Here is an 18,057-nt window from a genome sequence, read left to right on the forward strand (position 1 = left end):
TGCTACATGGGCTGTATGTAGGGGTAAGAGCTGTTTACGTGGGAAAAAAATAGGTGATCGTCATACTCGCATGCATTGGATGGCTTCAGGTTTAAGGTACATATTTTCTTGGAAGTTACTTATTTTTAAGCTGATGCAAGTTGCTGAGCTTGATGAATTTAAAAAATTTAGTGTACAGAAGGTTCTGTCTCAAGCTGTCATTACCTAGAGACCGATCTGCTGTTGATCACATGGTAATACTAACAAGGGAGATCCTGGAAATGAAGAGAAAGAGGAGAATGAGCAGAAGGGTGTGGTTAGAGGCCCATAAAGATTTTTCAGACAGTCCTTCTCTTTTGTATTAATTGATGTGTCATATTTGCTTGCGAAGGAGTTCTTCCTCTAAGAGGAGGAACTCTTCTCAGACTGAATGGTATTGGTGCTCAAAGTGCTGAAATGGTGGAGTAGTTATTATCAATAAAACTTCCTTTATGACCACCTGATGCGCCCCTGGTGAATAGTTGGAAGAGGGTGAGGGCAGAGCTCCAGAGAATGCTACAGCTTGTGTGGTCAAACCGCAGGTCCTCAGCACTCTCAATGCCTAGAGGAACAGTAAGATTTTTAGCAAGTATCAGAATTAGTTTTTAATGGGTCAGTTGATCAGTCCCTCACTTGCTGGAAGGTCACCTTGGCACTTAAACCAATCTTAGGATCAGTTGTTAGATGAGTAAGTGAGAGCATATGTATGATGTAGACCACTTGCAATTGTATCTGTAGCAGAAGAGAAGCAGCACAGGGCTCTGTGTTTCTGACCTGGTGTATGTTACAGAGGGATCTGTCTCTGCTTCTGACTTCTAAAATGCATCATATGGTTGGGTGAGAAATCTGCCTTCTATTACCAAGCAGTTCAAGGAATAGTGAAGTTGATTACTATTGTCCCACATGTGAGGCACAATGACCTCCTTAAGATTAAGTGTTTCCTTTTGTAGTCTACTCAGATGTGAGAACACATTGTTTACTGTGGCATTGCTACCTCCTTGAATCAAAGAAATCTCGAATCTTTGGGTGGTTCTTTAGGTATTTTATCTAAACAGGCATCTTTACACTCTTCCATTAATTTAGCAAAAAAATGTATTTATTTTAGCAGGTATATTGTTGAAATTAATTCTCTTTGTTTTTTCTTGTTTCATTTCAGCTTAATCCTGTTCAGCCTTTTCAAAGATTTAGAATGCCTGCCCTGTAGTTTATGCAAGACTGCATATGTGCCTTTTCTAGAGTGATGCTTTTACATTTTTTGAGGATCAGGAGCCTACTGCAGAATCAGCTACTGTAGGCTGTGTGATCCCCTGCTTTTTGCTGCTCTGCAATTACTCATTTGTCTCCACAGCAGTTCTACTGAGGTATTGTTGCGGAACCTTTAACTACATTGACAGCAAACGTGGTTGAAGTGAGGGTTGCTATTCTCTGTTCTTACTTGCTTTTAGTCTCTCTCGCTGCGTTATTTAAACCTTGCTGCTGTTGGGAGCCGTTTGTGGAGCTGGCGAGCCCTTGTCCTGACCTGCGAAGGCAGTGCTGCTGCCCAGTTCTGTCTCCCCCAGCCTCTCTGCTGCCCCATAGATAAATGGCAGAACGGCATCAGTCTATTTGAAAGAATTTGCCTATTTCATTTGCAAGTTGTGCCAGCCAGTGCGCTCTAGAAGTATCAGACAGATACTGAAGTAAATAAAGGCTGCTGCTATAGTATTTTCTCTGGAAACTTTTACATCTGGCTGTTCCGAAGTCGTTGGGACTGTGCAATTAGGGCAAATGGGATTTAGTTTTCTAGATATGCCTGTAAGCTCTTGCGTATTTTCCAAGTTTACTTAGCTGCACTAAACCCTATAAATATTTACATGTTCTAAAGAATAAACTTAATAGCACCTTAGCTGAAGTAGTTTGGTTGTAGCAGCTAGGCTAATTATGGGCTTAGTTAATATGAGCAAAGGTAGTACTGATATCTAATAAAGAAGATAGTTGTAACAGTTGTAGCAGGAAAAATACAGAATCAAGATGGTACAAATAGTTGTTATTGGGTGATTAGTGTTTTTTAAATTTAGTCTTATTTAAATAACTTATTCTCTATCATGTGTCTTCTCAAGTATACTGAGATTGCATATCCCTGATCTGTGCTATCTAAGAGTCGGGGCTTTACTAGAAAGAAAAAACCTTGGCTCTCAGTGCTGTGAAAGAATATTCCAGTAAGAGGAAATGCCTGAATTGCAAATGGGAACACAGTTGAACCTATAAACACAGAATATTAACTTGCACTTGTATTTTCTCATGACGTGGGTGCAGCACTTGGTGTTTTGTCCTGTCACTTGGGATGTCAGGCTATAGTCGTGTGTTTGTGCATTAAGCAAAGCAAAACTTGTTGGGACACACACACACAGTCTGGCATCTTCAGTCACAACACTAAACTAACATTTCTGGAGTCCACTTCAAAGAAAAGCTGTTCGTGCTGTCGATCAGAAGTAGATGTTGAGTCATAAATATCTGTTTGCATTTGTGCGGTGCTTGTAGCTAATCGGGAGTTATGCCCTTGCAAGAGGTCTAGCTGCTGGAGCACTCAGGGGTGCTGTGTGAACAATCTTAAGGCAAATGCCCCTCTTCCTTTTGACATTTTAACAGTCTGAGGAATGCAGTGGGTGTCAGTGGGGAATAATCCAACTGGCATGCCACTGTGTCAGAACACGATTCAGAAGCTGCTTGTGTAAGTAATCAGGCACTTGTGTGTTATGAAATGTAGTGAATTATAACATCAGTAAATATTTCTGTAATATTTCTTGTAAATAGTGTTTTGTTAAGCTTTATTTAAATAGACTTAATGAATTGGAGGCTCTCATTCATCTGACAGAAATCAAAGCCATTGTAGGAATGTGCCTCCTATTGTCAATAAAAGCATATTCAGACTTCATTTTGGAGTGGTGATACTGAATTTAGGAATTGCAGGCAGTTCTTCTGAATGTTGCCTGTAGGCAAGTTTACCCCATAGTTTTGGGGCAAGATTTGTGTTTTCTGATTCAGATTTCTGGGAATCTGCCTGTTATTACTGTATTTTTGCTCAGTGTTCACTGCAGCCTTCGATTCTACTGACTGGCACTGTAAGCAGGCTGGCACCTGCCGAGCTGTCAGGAATTCTCCCTGTTCTTTTGAAGCAGCTAAAACGGAGTAGATATTTGGGAGATTGGGTAAAGAGAAATTTGGACCTCTCTTGCTGTGGCTAAGAGGGGCCAAAGAGGCTTGTAGTGACCATAGAACATCGGCCCTGCAGTAGTGATGCTCTGGGTACTTGGGTCATAGTTATTTCAATGCAGGTTAGTAGCAGACATTAGAGCATGCAGCAGGTTTGCAAGAGGAAGCTGCTTATAAGGATATAGGCTTGTAGTGGTCTCTGCACAAAACATTATGCAGAATGAGCCCTGTATGGTTTGATTTTGTGTGTCATGTTTATCTGTTGAGACTCTGTTACAAAACAGAGTTAGTGCACCCAGAAGTGAGTTTGTCTGGACTTGATGTAAAAATTTCTTGATGCTTCCCTCCTCTGCCCACCCCCCAGATAATCCAAACAGCCAAGTGACTAAAGAATAGAGGATGACGAGATATGATGCATGCACATAGTTACAGCACCATCCCTCCATGAGCTGTAACTGTGCTAGACTGATGTATCATTTAGCACACCATCACTGTTCTTCACTTCTAGATAAAGTATTGCCAACCGTATACCTAAACCACATTTACTGTCTCAATTTTTTTAAATAAGGCCTAGAAAGCATACACAGTTTGCCTGGTTTTGATGTATGTGTTGATCTTTACTTAAACTTCATCAGTGAAGTTTAAAAATGTACTTTTAAATGACAGCTTGTATAACAATTTTAGTAATTAATTCTAGGACATGGGGCTTTTAGGAATGTCAAGTATTGCAAGACGTGGGAATAAACTGCAAGAACTGGCAGTACTGCATACAGCACATGTCACTGATTGGATCCTTACTGCAGCTTGTAGTAGTTAGTGCTTGAAGGCATTGCCAAACCTCACATGGCTGCCTCTCAGCATCAGTCTTAGACCTCAGTTGTTGCTGAGGTTTGATTAAGAGTGGGATGATAATAAGTTGCCTTAGCAGCTGAGGGTGGGGGACTAAAAGAATAATTACAAATATGAATTGACTGGGCACTGACTTAAGGCTGTAGTAGCATGTACTACTGTGTAGTGTGTACTTGATAGATTGGCCAGCTGGAACTGTTATGATGATTTGGGTCTGATCATCTGTCATCGAAAGATCATTTTGGGGATGTTTGTTTGAATTTTGAAATTAGTCTGGGATAGTTGGATTGTCAGAGTGGCTACCTACCGGTCTTGGGTGGTCTTTGGTACGTTTGTCATTGGGTGGTGTGGTGGAAGGTACAGATATGGTAGCAAGAATCTTTTTGGTGTCAATAGAAGTGGTTAAAATATAAAAGGGTATGAAGTAGCTATTTGTCTTTAACAAAATGTCTTTCCTAAATTAATAAAATAATAAAAAATTAGGGATGTCATAAGATAGCAGCGAATCTGCTCTTCTATCAAGATTCTTCTTTCCCTGTGGATTCTTGGGTTTGCTAACAGGTGATCTTGTGCCAAAGCTGTAGTGTAACTTGTTTTAAGAGGATGGGTCATGAGAAATTGTCTGACTTTGATGTCTATGTATACATACATATCTACACACAAAAAAAATCCCCCAAACCCCAGTAAGTCAGTTTGCTGCATTTGGTTGGAATGAGATATCACAAGCAGCCTTCGTATTGCCTTATCAGTGGCATAAATGTGATTGCAAGGAAATAAAATGCTACACTTGGCATTCTTGTTATGGATACAGCATATATTGACAAAACTGTACCTTTTGCTTTGGTATGTTTTAATTCCACCCAGAAGTGGAAATGTTGCAACAGGAGCACAGCTATGTTGCTCACATCCTGTATTGCATTCCTTTGATGCATCTTTGGAGAACATCTTGAAAACCAGTGAATTTTCAGTGTTTGTTTCCCTTCACTGAAGTAGCTTTTCTCCATCAGTAGCAGCTCCTTTCTTTAAAAGAAAATACTTTTTCATCAGCAAAGGTCTAACTTGGGGAACAAGAACTAAAATTGGACAGACAAAACTCATGTCTAACGAGTTCTTTAGCTCATCTGGGGTGAATATGCAGGCAAGCGCTTAAGGAGAATTAGACGTTAATGCTGGAGTGGAGTGGGAATGTTTTCCTGTACAGGCAGACCAGAAACATGCATGAGAAAACTTAGAAATTGTTGCCCTGTATTGTTTTCATTCTGCCCTGGCCTGTTAGGACTTTTGAGTCCTTGATGAATGGGTAGATGTTGTACAACTGAAATTTACAGTTGAGTTTGTATTCTGGAACTTCTCTGCTTTAGACTACTGTTGAAATGAATAATCTTAACTTTCATCTGTAGAGGCTTACTAAGCAGAGCTGATAACTTTGTAGAGAAATGTCTTGCACTGATAATCCGTCCCTCTCCCCCCCATGTTTCTTCTGAAAGCTTTGTAATCTCAATATTAAAAATGATAGACTTTTGGCAGAGCTAAGAATGCTTTCCTAAATCCTGGATTAACCAGTAACCCAGCAGTTAGTGTGCTCTTCTGGTAGTAGGCAGTTCCATTTGTTGTGTTGGTTTTTTTGATTTTTGGTGGGTTTTTTGGTTGTTCAGGGGTTTTTTGTTGTTTGGGGTATGGGGGTTTTTGGTTTTTGGGGGTCATTTTTTTTGTGGTTGGGTTTGGGGGTTTTTTTTTGTCTATTGTTTGAATATTAGTCCTGAACGGCAGTGAGTGCCTGATTGAGACTTACCTCTTACTTACCTCTTTCCTTTCTGATCAGTTTTTGAGTCTTGGTAAGCAAATTGAGTGAAGGATAGACTTGAGTCTCAATTTCCAGCCTCATGGCCTCTACTCAACTGCTGACTCTCAGGAGTTGGCAAGAAGGTTTAGCTGCAGAAAATAGGGGAGAGGGTTTTCTCGTTTCTGTGATCTGTACTCTTCTGTTGTTGAGCTGCTGCAAATAGGGCTGCTTCTCAATAGTGAAGTAGAAGTATTCTGTTTACTTCTCTATTAAAGATGGCTTTAAGATCACTTTTGTTTCCTCAATACACTGTTCTCTTATGAAGCATATCTCTAAAATAGAATCTTTATATTTGAAGGGATTTCTAAATTTAGGAAGTCTTATATTGGAACTGATACTGTTAACACCACCACATCTTGTTGATGGTGTATTCTGATAATTGCAGCTAAGGAATGCTTTTAGCATGAATGGTCTTGATATGAAGCATGATACAGAAGTTAGAGATTCCTAGGGACTTGAGACATTTGGGTTCCCCCCTCCTTCATCTTGCTTTAGAAAGTACACACTGTGTGTGTGTGTATAATTTCTCTTTAATTCGGTTTTAATAGAGTATCCTGAATGATAACTGCGTGAGTTCAATTAGTAGCAGAGATGGTGAGCTGAAGAGAAACTTTGTGCTCTGTACCCTCTTCCAACACTGTTTTAAACCATACTCAGATGAAAGAAAAAACACTTGTTCCAAAACCCTTTTAATAGATCTGTTTCTTAGATCCAGTAGTTTGTTTTTAAGATATGTTAAAAGGGAAGACATAATAATCAAACTGATCTCTGTAATATGAATGAATGACTTTCCTTTAGTACTGCTGATCAAATGAAACGCTAGCGAGTGTGTTATACCAGGTATTTCATCAAGGGTCCTCAGCACCACTTCATAGCTGTCTTTTGATCTGCCATGTCTTCCAACTAGTTTGGCTAGTGGAAATGCTCTAGGAGGTGAGGTAAGTGTAAATATTTTGTAGTCTTATGTTTAAAAAAAGAAATAAAAATTTGCAAGTTTCTTCGTATGCAGTTGATCTTCATATGTTAGGTCTGTATCAGAATAGGTAAACTGTGTTAAATAAGACAGCTCGATCCAGAATGGCTCATTCACTAGCTAAAACGAATTGTATTTATTTATTTTTTTTCCTTCAGGAGTTGTAGAAGGTGATTTAGCTGCTGTTGAAGCTTACAAGTCATCAGGAGGAGATATTGCCCGCCAGCTTACTGCAGATGAAGTACGCCTGTTAAATCGCCCTTCTGCTTTTGATGTTGGGTACACACTTGTACATCTGGCAATACGCTTTCAGAGACAAGATATGCTAGCAATTTTGCTTACGGAGGTGAGTTACTTTGGCCCTTGAGTAGATTGAATGGGAACTTTATGTAACTGCGCCATTGTTTGCAGCCAGTGACATGTAACTTTACTTGCTAGAAGATAGAGGCTGATATTGTTAGAATACATGAATTGCTGCTTTGTGCCTTTGTTGACATTTCTCCTTAAGAAGCGAGTTTACTTTAAGACTGTATGTATGTTGTGGTCTTGAGGATGTTCAGTTTTCTCATTAATGAGCAATCTTGGCACACATTCTGACCTTACTGGCAGTGGAGTGAGCTATTGTGAGGCTTCCTGTGCTTTGGGTGGGGGAGAGGAAATGCCCTGAAAGCAAAACCCTGAGATCAATGACAGCATAGTTTTTTCTGAGTTTTGTTAACGAATAAGTCTACCTGGTCGGTCTTCCCTGGTTTTCTTGGGAACTTCTCTCCCAGAGAAAGGCAAATTTCTTGCTTTGCAGAATTGCTGCATTTTTTCCCCGCCCTTTGCCCATTTTACAGACTGGTTGGTTCCTCTCTGTGGTCTCCTTGCTCTTGCATGTTCCACTTCCTTGTATATTTTTGTATGGTCCGCCTCACCTCTGGTGATCTTTGTCCACTGCCATATATGTCTTCTTACTAGGCCCATAAGTAATTCTGTTATCTTTTTTGTTTGTTTCCTTCATCTCAGATTTCTGGTTCCTCATCTGATCAGAGCCAAATTTTTATTTTGCCTCCTTCACTCTTTTGATGCTTAATGCAATTCTGAAAGCATGTGTTCCTGAGAAAAGTAGCATGCCTGAGAAGCTCAATAGGATGACAGAAAGCGTAGGGTTGAGTAATTAAAAAGACTAGATGAAGCAAGACAAATGTACCTAAAGCCTTGAGAAGAATATATATATATATATGTGGCTAGTATCAGTAGTTTTGTGCTGCTTACATAGCTATCTGGGTGGAGTTACACGTTTAAAAACAAGTTAATTTGCTGAAATACTGTCTTACAGATTTTTCTGTTCGGTTTTGTTTCAGTTTCTAGGAATACTTACTCAACATACCATTTGTGAAAATGCTTAGTAGTGTTTGAGCCACAGTGGTACTTTCCTTTGCTAGGATATTAACTAGTGAAAATGTGTATGTTAAAGTTGTTTTTTTTATGTATCTAGTGTCATCCCTGTGTCACTTGCCCTGTATCATTGAATGAGTTCCTGCTGCCAGTGATGATCTGGAGAAATTTAAGTATCTTAGCTTAGTATTTGGGAATATTCTTTGTAGGAAACTGTCTTGTGCTGTGGTAATGAAGTTCTTTGTTAAATGTACACTGGGCTCATGCATAAGTTAAGAGGTATGTTTCCTATTGTTATCTAGCTCTTATCTGTTTTTTTTTTTGTTTCCTTTTCCTGCTGGAAGTGGTCACCTGTTAATTCACTTCTTCTATTTAAAGAGGTTTTTAACCAGCTTTATGTTATCAGCTACATGACAAATGAGACATTAATTCATTGAGAGTCACTAAACATTTAATCTTTCAGGTTACCAATGTTTATGCTTCTATTGCATTACTTGCTAACAAAATGCTGTCCACTGGTGGTTATCACTCCCAAGTCTATTTAACTAGAAATAATACTGAGTGCAGTAACTGTGTTATGTTACAGGTATCGCAACATGCAGCGAAGTGCATTCCTGCCATGGTGTGTCCAGAGGTCACAGAACAAATTCGTCGTGAAATTGCTGCATCTCTTCATCAACGAAAGGGAGACTTTGCTTGCTATTTTCTGACTGACCTTGTAACGTTTACGTTACCTGCAGGTAGTTACGAAATTCTTCTTACTGATGGAAGAATTTTTTCTTTTTTTTTTGGTCACCTAGTTGAGGATTGCTTGTTTTGGATGTATACTTTGACTTTCTGATGGTGGTGCTGTGTGTGTGTATAGGTCTTATTTGTGAAGTTTTAATAGCTTAGGTCAGGTTTAGTAGTTGAATTTGCTTATTAATATTCAGTATTTGCACACTTCAACCCATATGTTGTTCCTGTGAAGTGAACATCTGTTGTATTCTTTAGACACAAGGAAATTTAAGAAAAGTGGTATATTCTAAGGAAAGGCTGCGTTTAAAGTTAAGATTGGAGCCCAGATGTTTCTGGGCTCTAAAATGACTTTTCGCATAGCTATGTTAGCTTTCAGTCCTTTCCGTTAAGGCCCAGAGCTGTTATTTGCATTTGTATGTGGTCATAGCAATAGCACTTTTTGAATACTATTGAGATACTCTGCAATCAAGAGAATGTTTGTTTACTAACAAAAAGCTATTAGAAGACTTTTAATCTTCAATAGCTGTTTCCTTTAATAGAAATGCTACCAGAGGTAAGAAAATGCATAGATGGAAACTGTACTAATCAGCAGATCTGTTTGTCTTTTTATGAAGCAGTAGCATTGTTAAGAATTGTATTTGGAACTTTTTTGGTTGAATGCTACCTCATCTCCTCCTCTTCAAAAAGTCTGGATAATAGTTGCCACTTGTATATCAACTATCTGTTTGAGAGGCTGTATTCAGTTGTATTCTGTGGGTCACATATGAGAGGCAGACAGCGTGGGTGTACAAAGTGTCTAGAGACTAACACTTCATTGCTGTTTGGGGGAGAGAAGCAACAGAAGAGTTTTGTAACACGGGTGAGAAATGTTGCTCTTGCCAGAACTGAGGAGTTTGTTCAGTATTTTCAAGAGACATGTCTTAAACCACTGTGCATCTCTTTGACACATGTAATAGCCATTAAATAATTAAGGAATAAGAACGTTCAGAAGCATCTGTACATCAAGACTGTCAGTGTATTTCCACTTCCATCACACTTAGTCAACTGAACACCTTTTGTAGTCAACAGTTAGCAGTTGGTCTCAAGACAGCATTTCCAAGGATAGTGGTATAAATCACACAATCCTATTCAGATATTACCTATATGATGTAGTTTAAGAACCAGTTTCCACACGGTCTTTCAAATAAATGGATAAGATCTTCCTGGCGAGTCAATGCACAGACGTTAAAGTGCCAATCTTCTAAATTGATGGCTGGCCACTGCAAGCCAGTTTTAGTTTAAAAAACCCTAATCAATCATACCAAAAAGCCCCACCCCACAACAGCATGCCTGCACCAAACAATAGTATGCTTCAGTAGCAACTCATATGCCTTCACTTATGTGAAGTCCACATATGGACTTCACTTTTCAAAGCCCTAGGTTGTAAGGTATTGAGCAGGACTGGCAGATATGACACTGGAATTGAGAGGTCTTTGTGCCCTTGAAATACCACTTAGAGGCCAGTCATCATCCTGTAGACTGCCTGAAGGGATGCTAGATGTTTTTGTTTAACTGTTTGATTTACTTCCTTAACTTTCATATATTTAAGTTTCACAATTGTGCTGAAGCTAGCAAAGTGTCTCTAGCTGCTGATCTGCCTAGCAACCCTTTACTACTTACCTTGTATTGAAATGCAGGCCATGAGCAGATCTTCAAGGTGTTGCAGATGTTGTGTGTGTTTGTGTTTTAGAATGTGGGGCAGTGTTTGTTATTTTACATGATACAGAAGTCACAAAAGACTTTTTGTCCATTATACAATTTTCTGGCCTTTTTTTTGAGGTAGATCCACAGTTGCAGATTCTGTCTGTAAAGCTCTTGGAACAGTTGTCAGTAGTGGCATTTTCTGTGTCATAGCTTAATAGTTTTCCCACTTCTTGTTTTCTAACCTGCAAACTATGGCCTGCAAACCATTGGGGTTCTCTGAACTATATTTCATTGAAGTCTGCATGAAATGACTAAGGAAGTGGGCGTTTTGTACAAGAACAAGTCTCTTGGCAAACTGTACCTGTCCACTGGGGGAGACCAGGGAGGAGAAACCATTTAGATGGGTGGAAAACTATTGCTTAGGATTGAAACTATCCTAAATGTAGTAGGGTTGAAAAGACTCTTTTTTTTTTTTTCCACCTCAAAGTGGTTCTCTACTTCACTTTCTCCTTCAGAGAAATCCATTCTTACCCTACGCATGCTGTGACGATCCTTTCCGCATAAAAGATACGACAGTCAGTCTGAGATATATCTGCTTCAGTGTGCTTTATGAAGCCTATACAGTCACAAATGACAGATCTGAAAATAGTGGCAGCATTTCAGAGGAGACATAGGGATGATGGGGCGAAAGCTGTTGCATAAGTTCTCCTGAGCATCAGCTGGTAATGTGTCTCTTTTACAGTAACATTAAGTGACTTTTGTATTTGCTTTCTATTTTTCCAGATATTGAAGACTTACCACCCACAGTCCAAGAAAAGTTATTTGACGAAGTACTTGATAGAGATGTTCAGAAAGGTAAATGCTGTGAGAATAGCTAGAATCTCTCCTTGCTTTTCATTAGAGAATATTTCTGTGATTTAAAAAAAAAAAGTGCACGTGTGTATATATGTGGCTTTGTTGCCTGAATTAGTTTTAAATATAGATTTGATGCTTTCAAGTTAATCTTCACCCTGGAATTATTTTAGAGAGAGAGAATGGAGTCTGTAAAAAATCATGTTTGTAATGTATCTTAAAAATCTTTACAATTCAAAAACTTTACAGTTTTAAGTCACAAGCTCTTTAAAGAAAACTGATCAAATCTTTCCACTTCAGTAGCAATCCTCAAACACATGATATGATGCTTTATTTAAGGCTATGGTTTGTTTTGGGTTTTTTTTTCCTTCTTTTCTTGACAGTATTTTGCCCGAGGAATGCCTTTAGTTATTGCAGTTCACCTATTTTTGTAGTATGAAGGAAAACTTAGTTTTATTCATGTAAATTGTTGAGATTATGCTATTACTGTGCTATTTGTATTCTCTGAGACTTCAAATGAATATGGGTTTTAAAAGAGGCTATTGTCATGTTGCAGAGCTAGAAGAGGAATCTCCCATTATTAACTGGTCACTGGAACTGGGTACGCGCTTGGACAGCAGATTATATGCACTTTGGAATCGGACTGCAGGGGACTGCCTGCTTGATTCAGTACTACAAGCCACTTGGGGCATTTACGACAAGGATTCAGTGCTGCGGAAAGCTCTTCATGACAGTTTACATGACTGCTCACATTGGTAAGTTAGTTCTTATGTCAACTTTAAAGACAGCTTTCCATGTAGCATAGTAGTTGATAGCAGTATAGTATTAAAAAGAAACACAACCACCACTCCCCAATTTACTGTGGGTTGTGTGCCTCAGAGATGTTGAGTCACAGCATGATTCGTGTAGTAATCTAGATCTAGCGTATTCTAAATGATAGCACTGGAAACTTGGACATTCTGAACTCAGTGCCAGTATGTGATATTCAGCACATAGCATTTAAAATAGAGTAAAATATTTTATGCTGTGTGCTTGTCAAGAGTGTGTTAACCACAGTTACTAAGACTGGAATTTCTGTATACTTGCAATGTAAATCATGCGCATGCCATGCCTTGCTGCTTGGTGGAAGCTTTGCAGAAGATTGTTAGTAGAAGATAGCCTTTTATTCCTGTATAAACTTTTCAGTATTTTCATTCCATCTACTTAGTTACAGCTTTATTCAGTATTGCTCTTTTTGTTCCTGTTCTGTCTGCTAAAATAATGGCAGTAAAGCACAGAGTGTTGACGTTTAACTAGTGCTGTCATTTGGCCATAGAATTAATTTATCAGTCTGTAAAACAACTTTTGTTGTTTTACGCTGGCAACCTGCTTTAGTCTGATGCTGTGGTTTGCCTCTGCTAGAGGAAAAATTCTTACAGTTGGACCACCAGCAGTGTCCAACAGCTCTCAAGTGTGTAATGGGACTATGGGAAGAGATTGATAAAGATAACTAATCGCCTGTGTCTTACATTATTTTTCTTATGTTCTTGTAGTCAGGGACAAGACAAACAGCATCAGCAGGCATACTAGAGAGAGAGCCTGTCCCCTTGCTCTATGTGCTGTGCAGGAAATCAACAACAAAGGTTCATTTTAGGGATACCTATAAGTAGCTTTTGTGATTACTGTCCCCAGCCGCCTGCTGCTTGGAGAAGACTCCCCAAACGAGCATCCGGAGCTGGATTCAATAAAGCAGTGCTTCAGTAATAATTCTCCTGAGAACCTGTTTCTGAATGGATCTGTCACTACTTTAGAGTTGTTTATAATGGAGTGTGCGTCTTGACCATGCAGGAATGTCCCTGGCATCACAAGCAGTTCCCCTGAGGCCAGAACAGAAATTTATGATAGATCAGGTTTTGTTCATTATGGTAACAAAACCAAGCATGGTATCCAAAAACATGCTGCAAACTATTGAGGTTTAAACCAATCTTTTAAAATGTTAGTATTAACTGTTGTTGACTTAACTGTTGTATCTAACATAACACTCATTATTTAGAGTGTATTAAATCTGGTTAAGCTTTTTAGTTCATGTTCTAGACAGAATTTGCATTTTACTCTGAATTTACTTAATCTTTCTCCTTACTGGAAGCACAGTTGTTTTTTTTAACTGATTCATGTGTTCCTTTATGGTTTGAATACAGTTGCCTACCTTCAGTCTGGATAATCTTGCTTGCTAGTTTGTTACTGGAAAAATTAGTACAGGTTCTAGTACAAACCTCTACAGAGCTACATCCTTAATAGGAACTGGTCTGCCTGCAGAGGCTGTTAGCAATGGAAATTCTTGAAGAGTCAACTGACATGTTAGTGGCAATACTAGATCAGAATAGAGTCATAATGCCTTTCAAAAAATCCAGATTGAGTCTGTGAGAAGTCTTTTAGTTAAGTTCTGTCGTAAATTGATCATCCTGTACATCCTATACTTGCTGTATAGATTCTATGTGGGAAGATACATTTACTTTTAATTTTTGTAGGCTAGGATGTGCAGCAGATAAGAAGCGCTGTTGTTGTCACTGGCTTTAATGATAATTGCTGAAGGAAGAGGCTCTTAAATGCAATCACTAGTCTCAACAACAGTGTGCTTAAACTTTTATCTAGTGGAATTGTTCTTCAGAGCCTTCACAAAGACGCTTAAAACCAGGTATTTTTATAGTCGGACACAGAACATTCATGTAACTCATTTGGCCTCATTTTGTGATGTTTGTTTAGGTGCTGAACAAAGAATCTATTTACAAGAGGCAGTCTAGTGTCTGGTACTCAGAAAAAGCTCAATAGGGAAGCTCCCAGAGGCTCTGGCCTGTGGAGTCTTTTCCACTCACCTTTTAAATGACTACACTTTTTTAGTTGACTCAAAAGTGTGTTCTGATTTGTCCCTTTTTGTATTCTACCATTAGCTTTTGGTGGAGAATGGGCATATGCCCTAGGTTGGTTTTCAGGGGTTTTTTGTTGTTGGTTTTTTTACAGATGCATTCAGTTCTCCTGTGTTAAACTAAAAAGTTTGTTTTAAATGAGATAAAAATCTTGAGCTTTGACTTCTGTCTACAGAGCTACCTCCTGTGAACATCTACAGATAACTGTGTCTATGGCTGTCTAACTCAAGGAAGAAACTGCTTTAGGAAAACACTTCTGTAGTAGAGCTTTTGTGGGGATAGTTTGGATTTTTTCTTTGGTTTTTTTTGTTGTTTTTGTTTTCTTTTTTGCCCCTGCCCCTTCTTTTTTTTCTTCCCCTCTCCTCCCCTTGTTTTTTCTTTTCCTGCCTTTGTCCTGTTCCCCTCCACCCCCCCCTTTTTTTTTTTTTTTTAGCAGAATCTAACTAAGCTTCTTTCAGGAGACCTAGCTATTAATTCATTTAGCACAAGGTGTTAGGTTAGATTTCTGGGGGAAAACAGGCAAAATATCTATCAGCTGCAAAGATGGAGGCAGTTGATCTATTTGGATAGAAACTGGAATGTAGGTAGATCCAGGAGATTCCCTGTAGATGTATTAGAGTGAGAGAGCACAGAGACCTATCAAAATGTCTTACTAATAGGTCTTTAAAGCCATGCAGAAATTTTAGCTGTACTTGGGAAGGCCAGCCTGGTTGGTGACAGCTGTTACATACACCAAGATTTTAGGGTGATTACATCTTTACTGAAAGCATAGGAAAGGTTTCTTCCACACACACCCACTGTCTGTTAATTTTCTCAGATTTTAATTACATGAGTTCATTTCAGTGACTTTTTTAATAAGCTGAACTTCAGAATGGTTTCTTTGTGTTCACAGTAAAGTCCATTGTTTAAAAGTTGGCTTAGCACTCTTCGCTAAACGCGTGTTCCTAATGTGAAGTTGTGGCCTTTCCATAGTGTGGTGATCAGACTGAGTTTAAAATGTTAAAAAGCCAGCATCTGCTTTTCAATGTGTAGGTCATTTTTCTTTTTAATTGATTAAGATAGATAAAACATTAGGACTAAACTAGTGTACAAACCCGCTAATTTTAATTTAAACAGAAAAAGAGAAATCCTGTCACTTTAAAACTTTCAGTGTAAATGGGATTAATCCCACTTTCTATATTCGATTCTTATCCATGCTGCAGTATAACTGTTCCACATAACGTGAAATTACCATACTCTTTGCTCCAAAAACTGATGTAAAACAGATTCTGCCTCTTAACCACGCTCTATTTGAAGTTGATACGCAAGTACTTTGGAGTTAGTTGGCTTGTGATATGGTCAGCAGCAGAGAATACCTGTATTGTTTGTGTGAGAAAAATGAGCAACTCCTCTTAGGTGAAATGGAATGTCTTAGTTATGTTTCCTGTACATCAACACTTAAATAATCCTAAATAAGCCTTCGAAAAACCTATTACAAGAAGTATCAAACTAGCCAGGAGACTGTTAGGAACTTGCATCTATTACAGCATGTCTGCTGTAGGCATTGCGATCCCAAGTGATCTCTTAAATGAGGATTACCAAATGGAGTCTCCTGAAGATTAAAAACCAAAACAAAATCCAGTTTCCCTGACGTATGCTCTCTTTTCTTCCCACTTCTTTACAGACTTGATAAAAAGGATTACAAGCTTTGAATATTGCTATCACGTGTATGGTGGTTGAGTAAATATTTTTGTCTTTACTACTCTTTCTCTCTCTCCCTAACATTTTAGGTTCTATACACGCTGGAAAGAGTGGGAATCGTGGTATTCCCAAAGCTTTGGTTTACATTTCTCATTGCGAGAGGAACAGTGGCAGGAAGATTGGGCATTCATACTCTCTCTTGCAAGCCAGGTAAGAACTTCTTTATAGGATGTCTGTTAGAAAGGATATTCTAACCTCTGAAAAGAAATTTCAAGAACTCAAAGTATTCTTCAGGAATAAGAATTTTCATGTATAAAGGAAAACATTCCTCTTAAGCCAGTAATGTTAAAGTATTACTAGGTAGACTCTTTTGCCAAAATAGAATCATTTAAAATTCTAATTTTTGATCTTACCATTAAGCAGTACAGTACAAAAAAGTATGGGGCTCTTGGTGCCAGAGTGAATTCTGTAGAATAAACTAATACACAATTGTCTAAATGTCCTGCCTCCTAGCTCCTGCAATACTTACCACCTAGAACAGGCCTACAAATCTGTAAGCTTACACCACTTAAACTTCAGCAAGCTGATGTTTTCAAACTCCCCTCCAAAATGAGATTTCTGTTCCTATAAGCTTCTAGCTATGGGAATATTTTTAGCTCCTCTTTTAAAGTATAAACACGATTTTGGTGTTACTTTCTTGTGATTTGTTTCGGATGTGCTCTTTTCCTATCATCAAAAGGTATTTACCTTAACCTGTTGTCAGATGAATGAATTATTTTTAGACTACATGTTATGTGGAGTTTTACTTGTAACTGCGGAATGAAATATGTTAGATTGAATCTGGGCAATAGGACAAAGAATTATTTCTGACAGATTAAGTTCTTGTGCAAGCTGAAATGTTTTTGCTGCTTTCCAACTGATATGTAATAGTCTTCCAGTCTTTTGTTTTCCTGTCAAAGCTAGATCACTCTTAAAAGCATTTTCTGTCTCAATTTGGAGACTGTTTTTCAAATTGTAAAGTAGAGAATGGTAGGTTCGGTTTTAAGTGATATCTGTCTTTGTGTTTGGTTCAGCCTGGAGCGAGTTTGGAGCAGACACACATTTTTGTACTTGCACATATTCTTAGAAGACCAATTATAGTTTATGGAGTAAAATATTATAAGAGTTTCCGAGGAGAAACATTAGGATATACCCGCTTTCAAGGTAAGCCTTTAGTTTTTCAAATTTAGCTTTAAAAAAGGTTCAGCTATAAATCATAAACATAAAGGAAGTTGAAAGGAGAGTCACTTCAAGCTGTTAGCTGGAAGAGGATGGAATTGTGTTGTAGGTAAATTTGCATTAGCTATTAAAAAGAACAAAACAGTCCCCTGAAAACTTGCAGTTTTTCTTTGTATAATGGGCATGCTGCCTGTAGTCACAGTAAAAATGTGTTTTGACCTCCACTCAACATGCTTTTAGTCTATAATTTATATGAAATATTCTGATTGTGAAAACATATCAAAAGTTGTGTGGTTTGTACTGCTGTAAGACACAAGAGGTTTAATAAATGGAATTTGAAATTCCGTCTGCTTGTGGTGCTATGGCTGTGAATGTTCATTTTGGAAATGAAACTGTATTTAGCATTTCCTGAAGGAGGCTTACAAAGTTGGGGGCGAAGCAGGCAGGTGTTAGCATTGGCGTAGTTTCTCACCAGAGTGACAGTGGTATCTGGGTGCTCTTCCAGGACGAAGGGGCATGCCTTGTCACTCTGCAGCACTGCAGGAGACCTTTGTGAAGCAGCCCTTAAGAGCAGTGAAAAGCAGCCAGCCTTAAAGCAAGAGGCAAGGGTATACAAAGAAGGGTAGAGAAATTGAAGTAGGGTGGAGAATGATGAAGTTGGGCTTTTTTTGTAGTTGATTAAAGTGAAAGAGGTGGTAACTTGAACGTATGGCGTGGAGGCTGAAAGG

At 38.6% G+C, this 18,057-nt stretch overlaps 1 protein-coding gene across 5 annotated transcripts in view; it reads left to right on the plus strand.

The window, feature by feature from the left end:
• Positions 1 to 18,057, plus strand: part of ZRANB1 (zinc finger RANBP2-type containing 1) — a 48,150-nt gene that overhangs the window by 20,055 nt on the left and 10,038 nt on the right. For all 5 annotated transcript variants that reach the window (XR_011326947.1, XM_069797199.1, XM_069797197.1 and 2 more), the window contains 6 exons: positions 7,034 to 7,221; positions 8,842 to 8,995; positions 11,460 to 11,531; positions 12,085 to 12,283; positions 16,201 to 16,321; positions 17,185 to 17,314. Coding sequence is in view for 4 of the 5 variants with exons in the window: in XM_069797199.1 (XP_069653300.1) it covers positions 7,034 to 7,221; positions 8,842 to 8,995; positions 11,460 to 11,531; positions 12,085 to 12,283; positions 16,201 to 16,321; positions 17,185 to 17,314 (864 nt within the window). In the remaining variant the exon portion in view is untranslated. The remainder of the gene's footprint in view (positions 1 to 7,033; positions 7,222 to 8,841; positions 8,996 to 11,459; positions 11,532 to 12,084; positions 12,284 to 16,200; positions 16,322 to 17,184; positions 17,315 to 18,057) is intronic.

The sequence above is a fragment of the Haliaeetus albicilla genome, chromosome 11 (genome assembly GCF_947461875.1).
Source record: "Haliaeetus albicilla chromosome 11, bHalAlb1.1, whole genome shotgun sequence".
NCBI classification, from domain to species: domain Eukaryota; kingdom Metazoa; phylum Chordata; class Aves; order Accipitriformes; family Accipitridae; genus Haliaeetus; species Haliaeetus albicilla.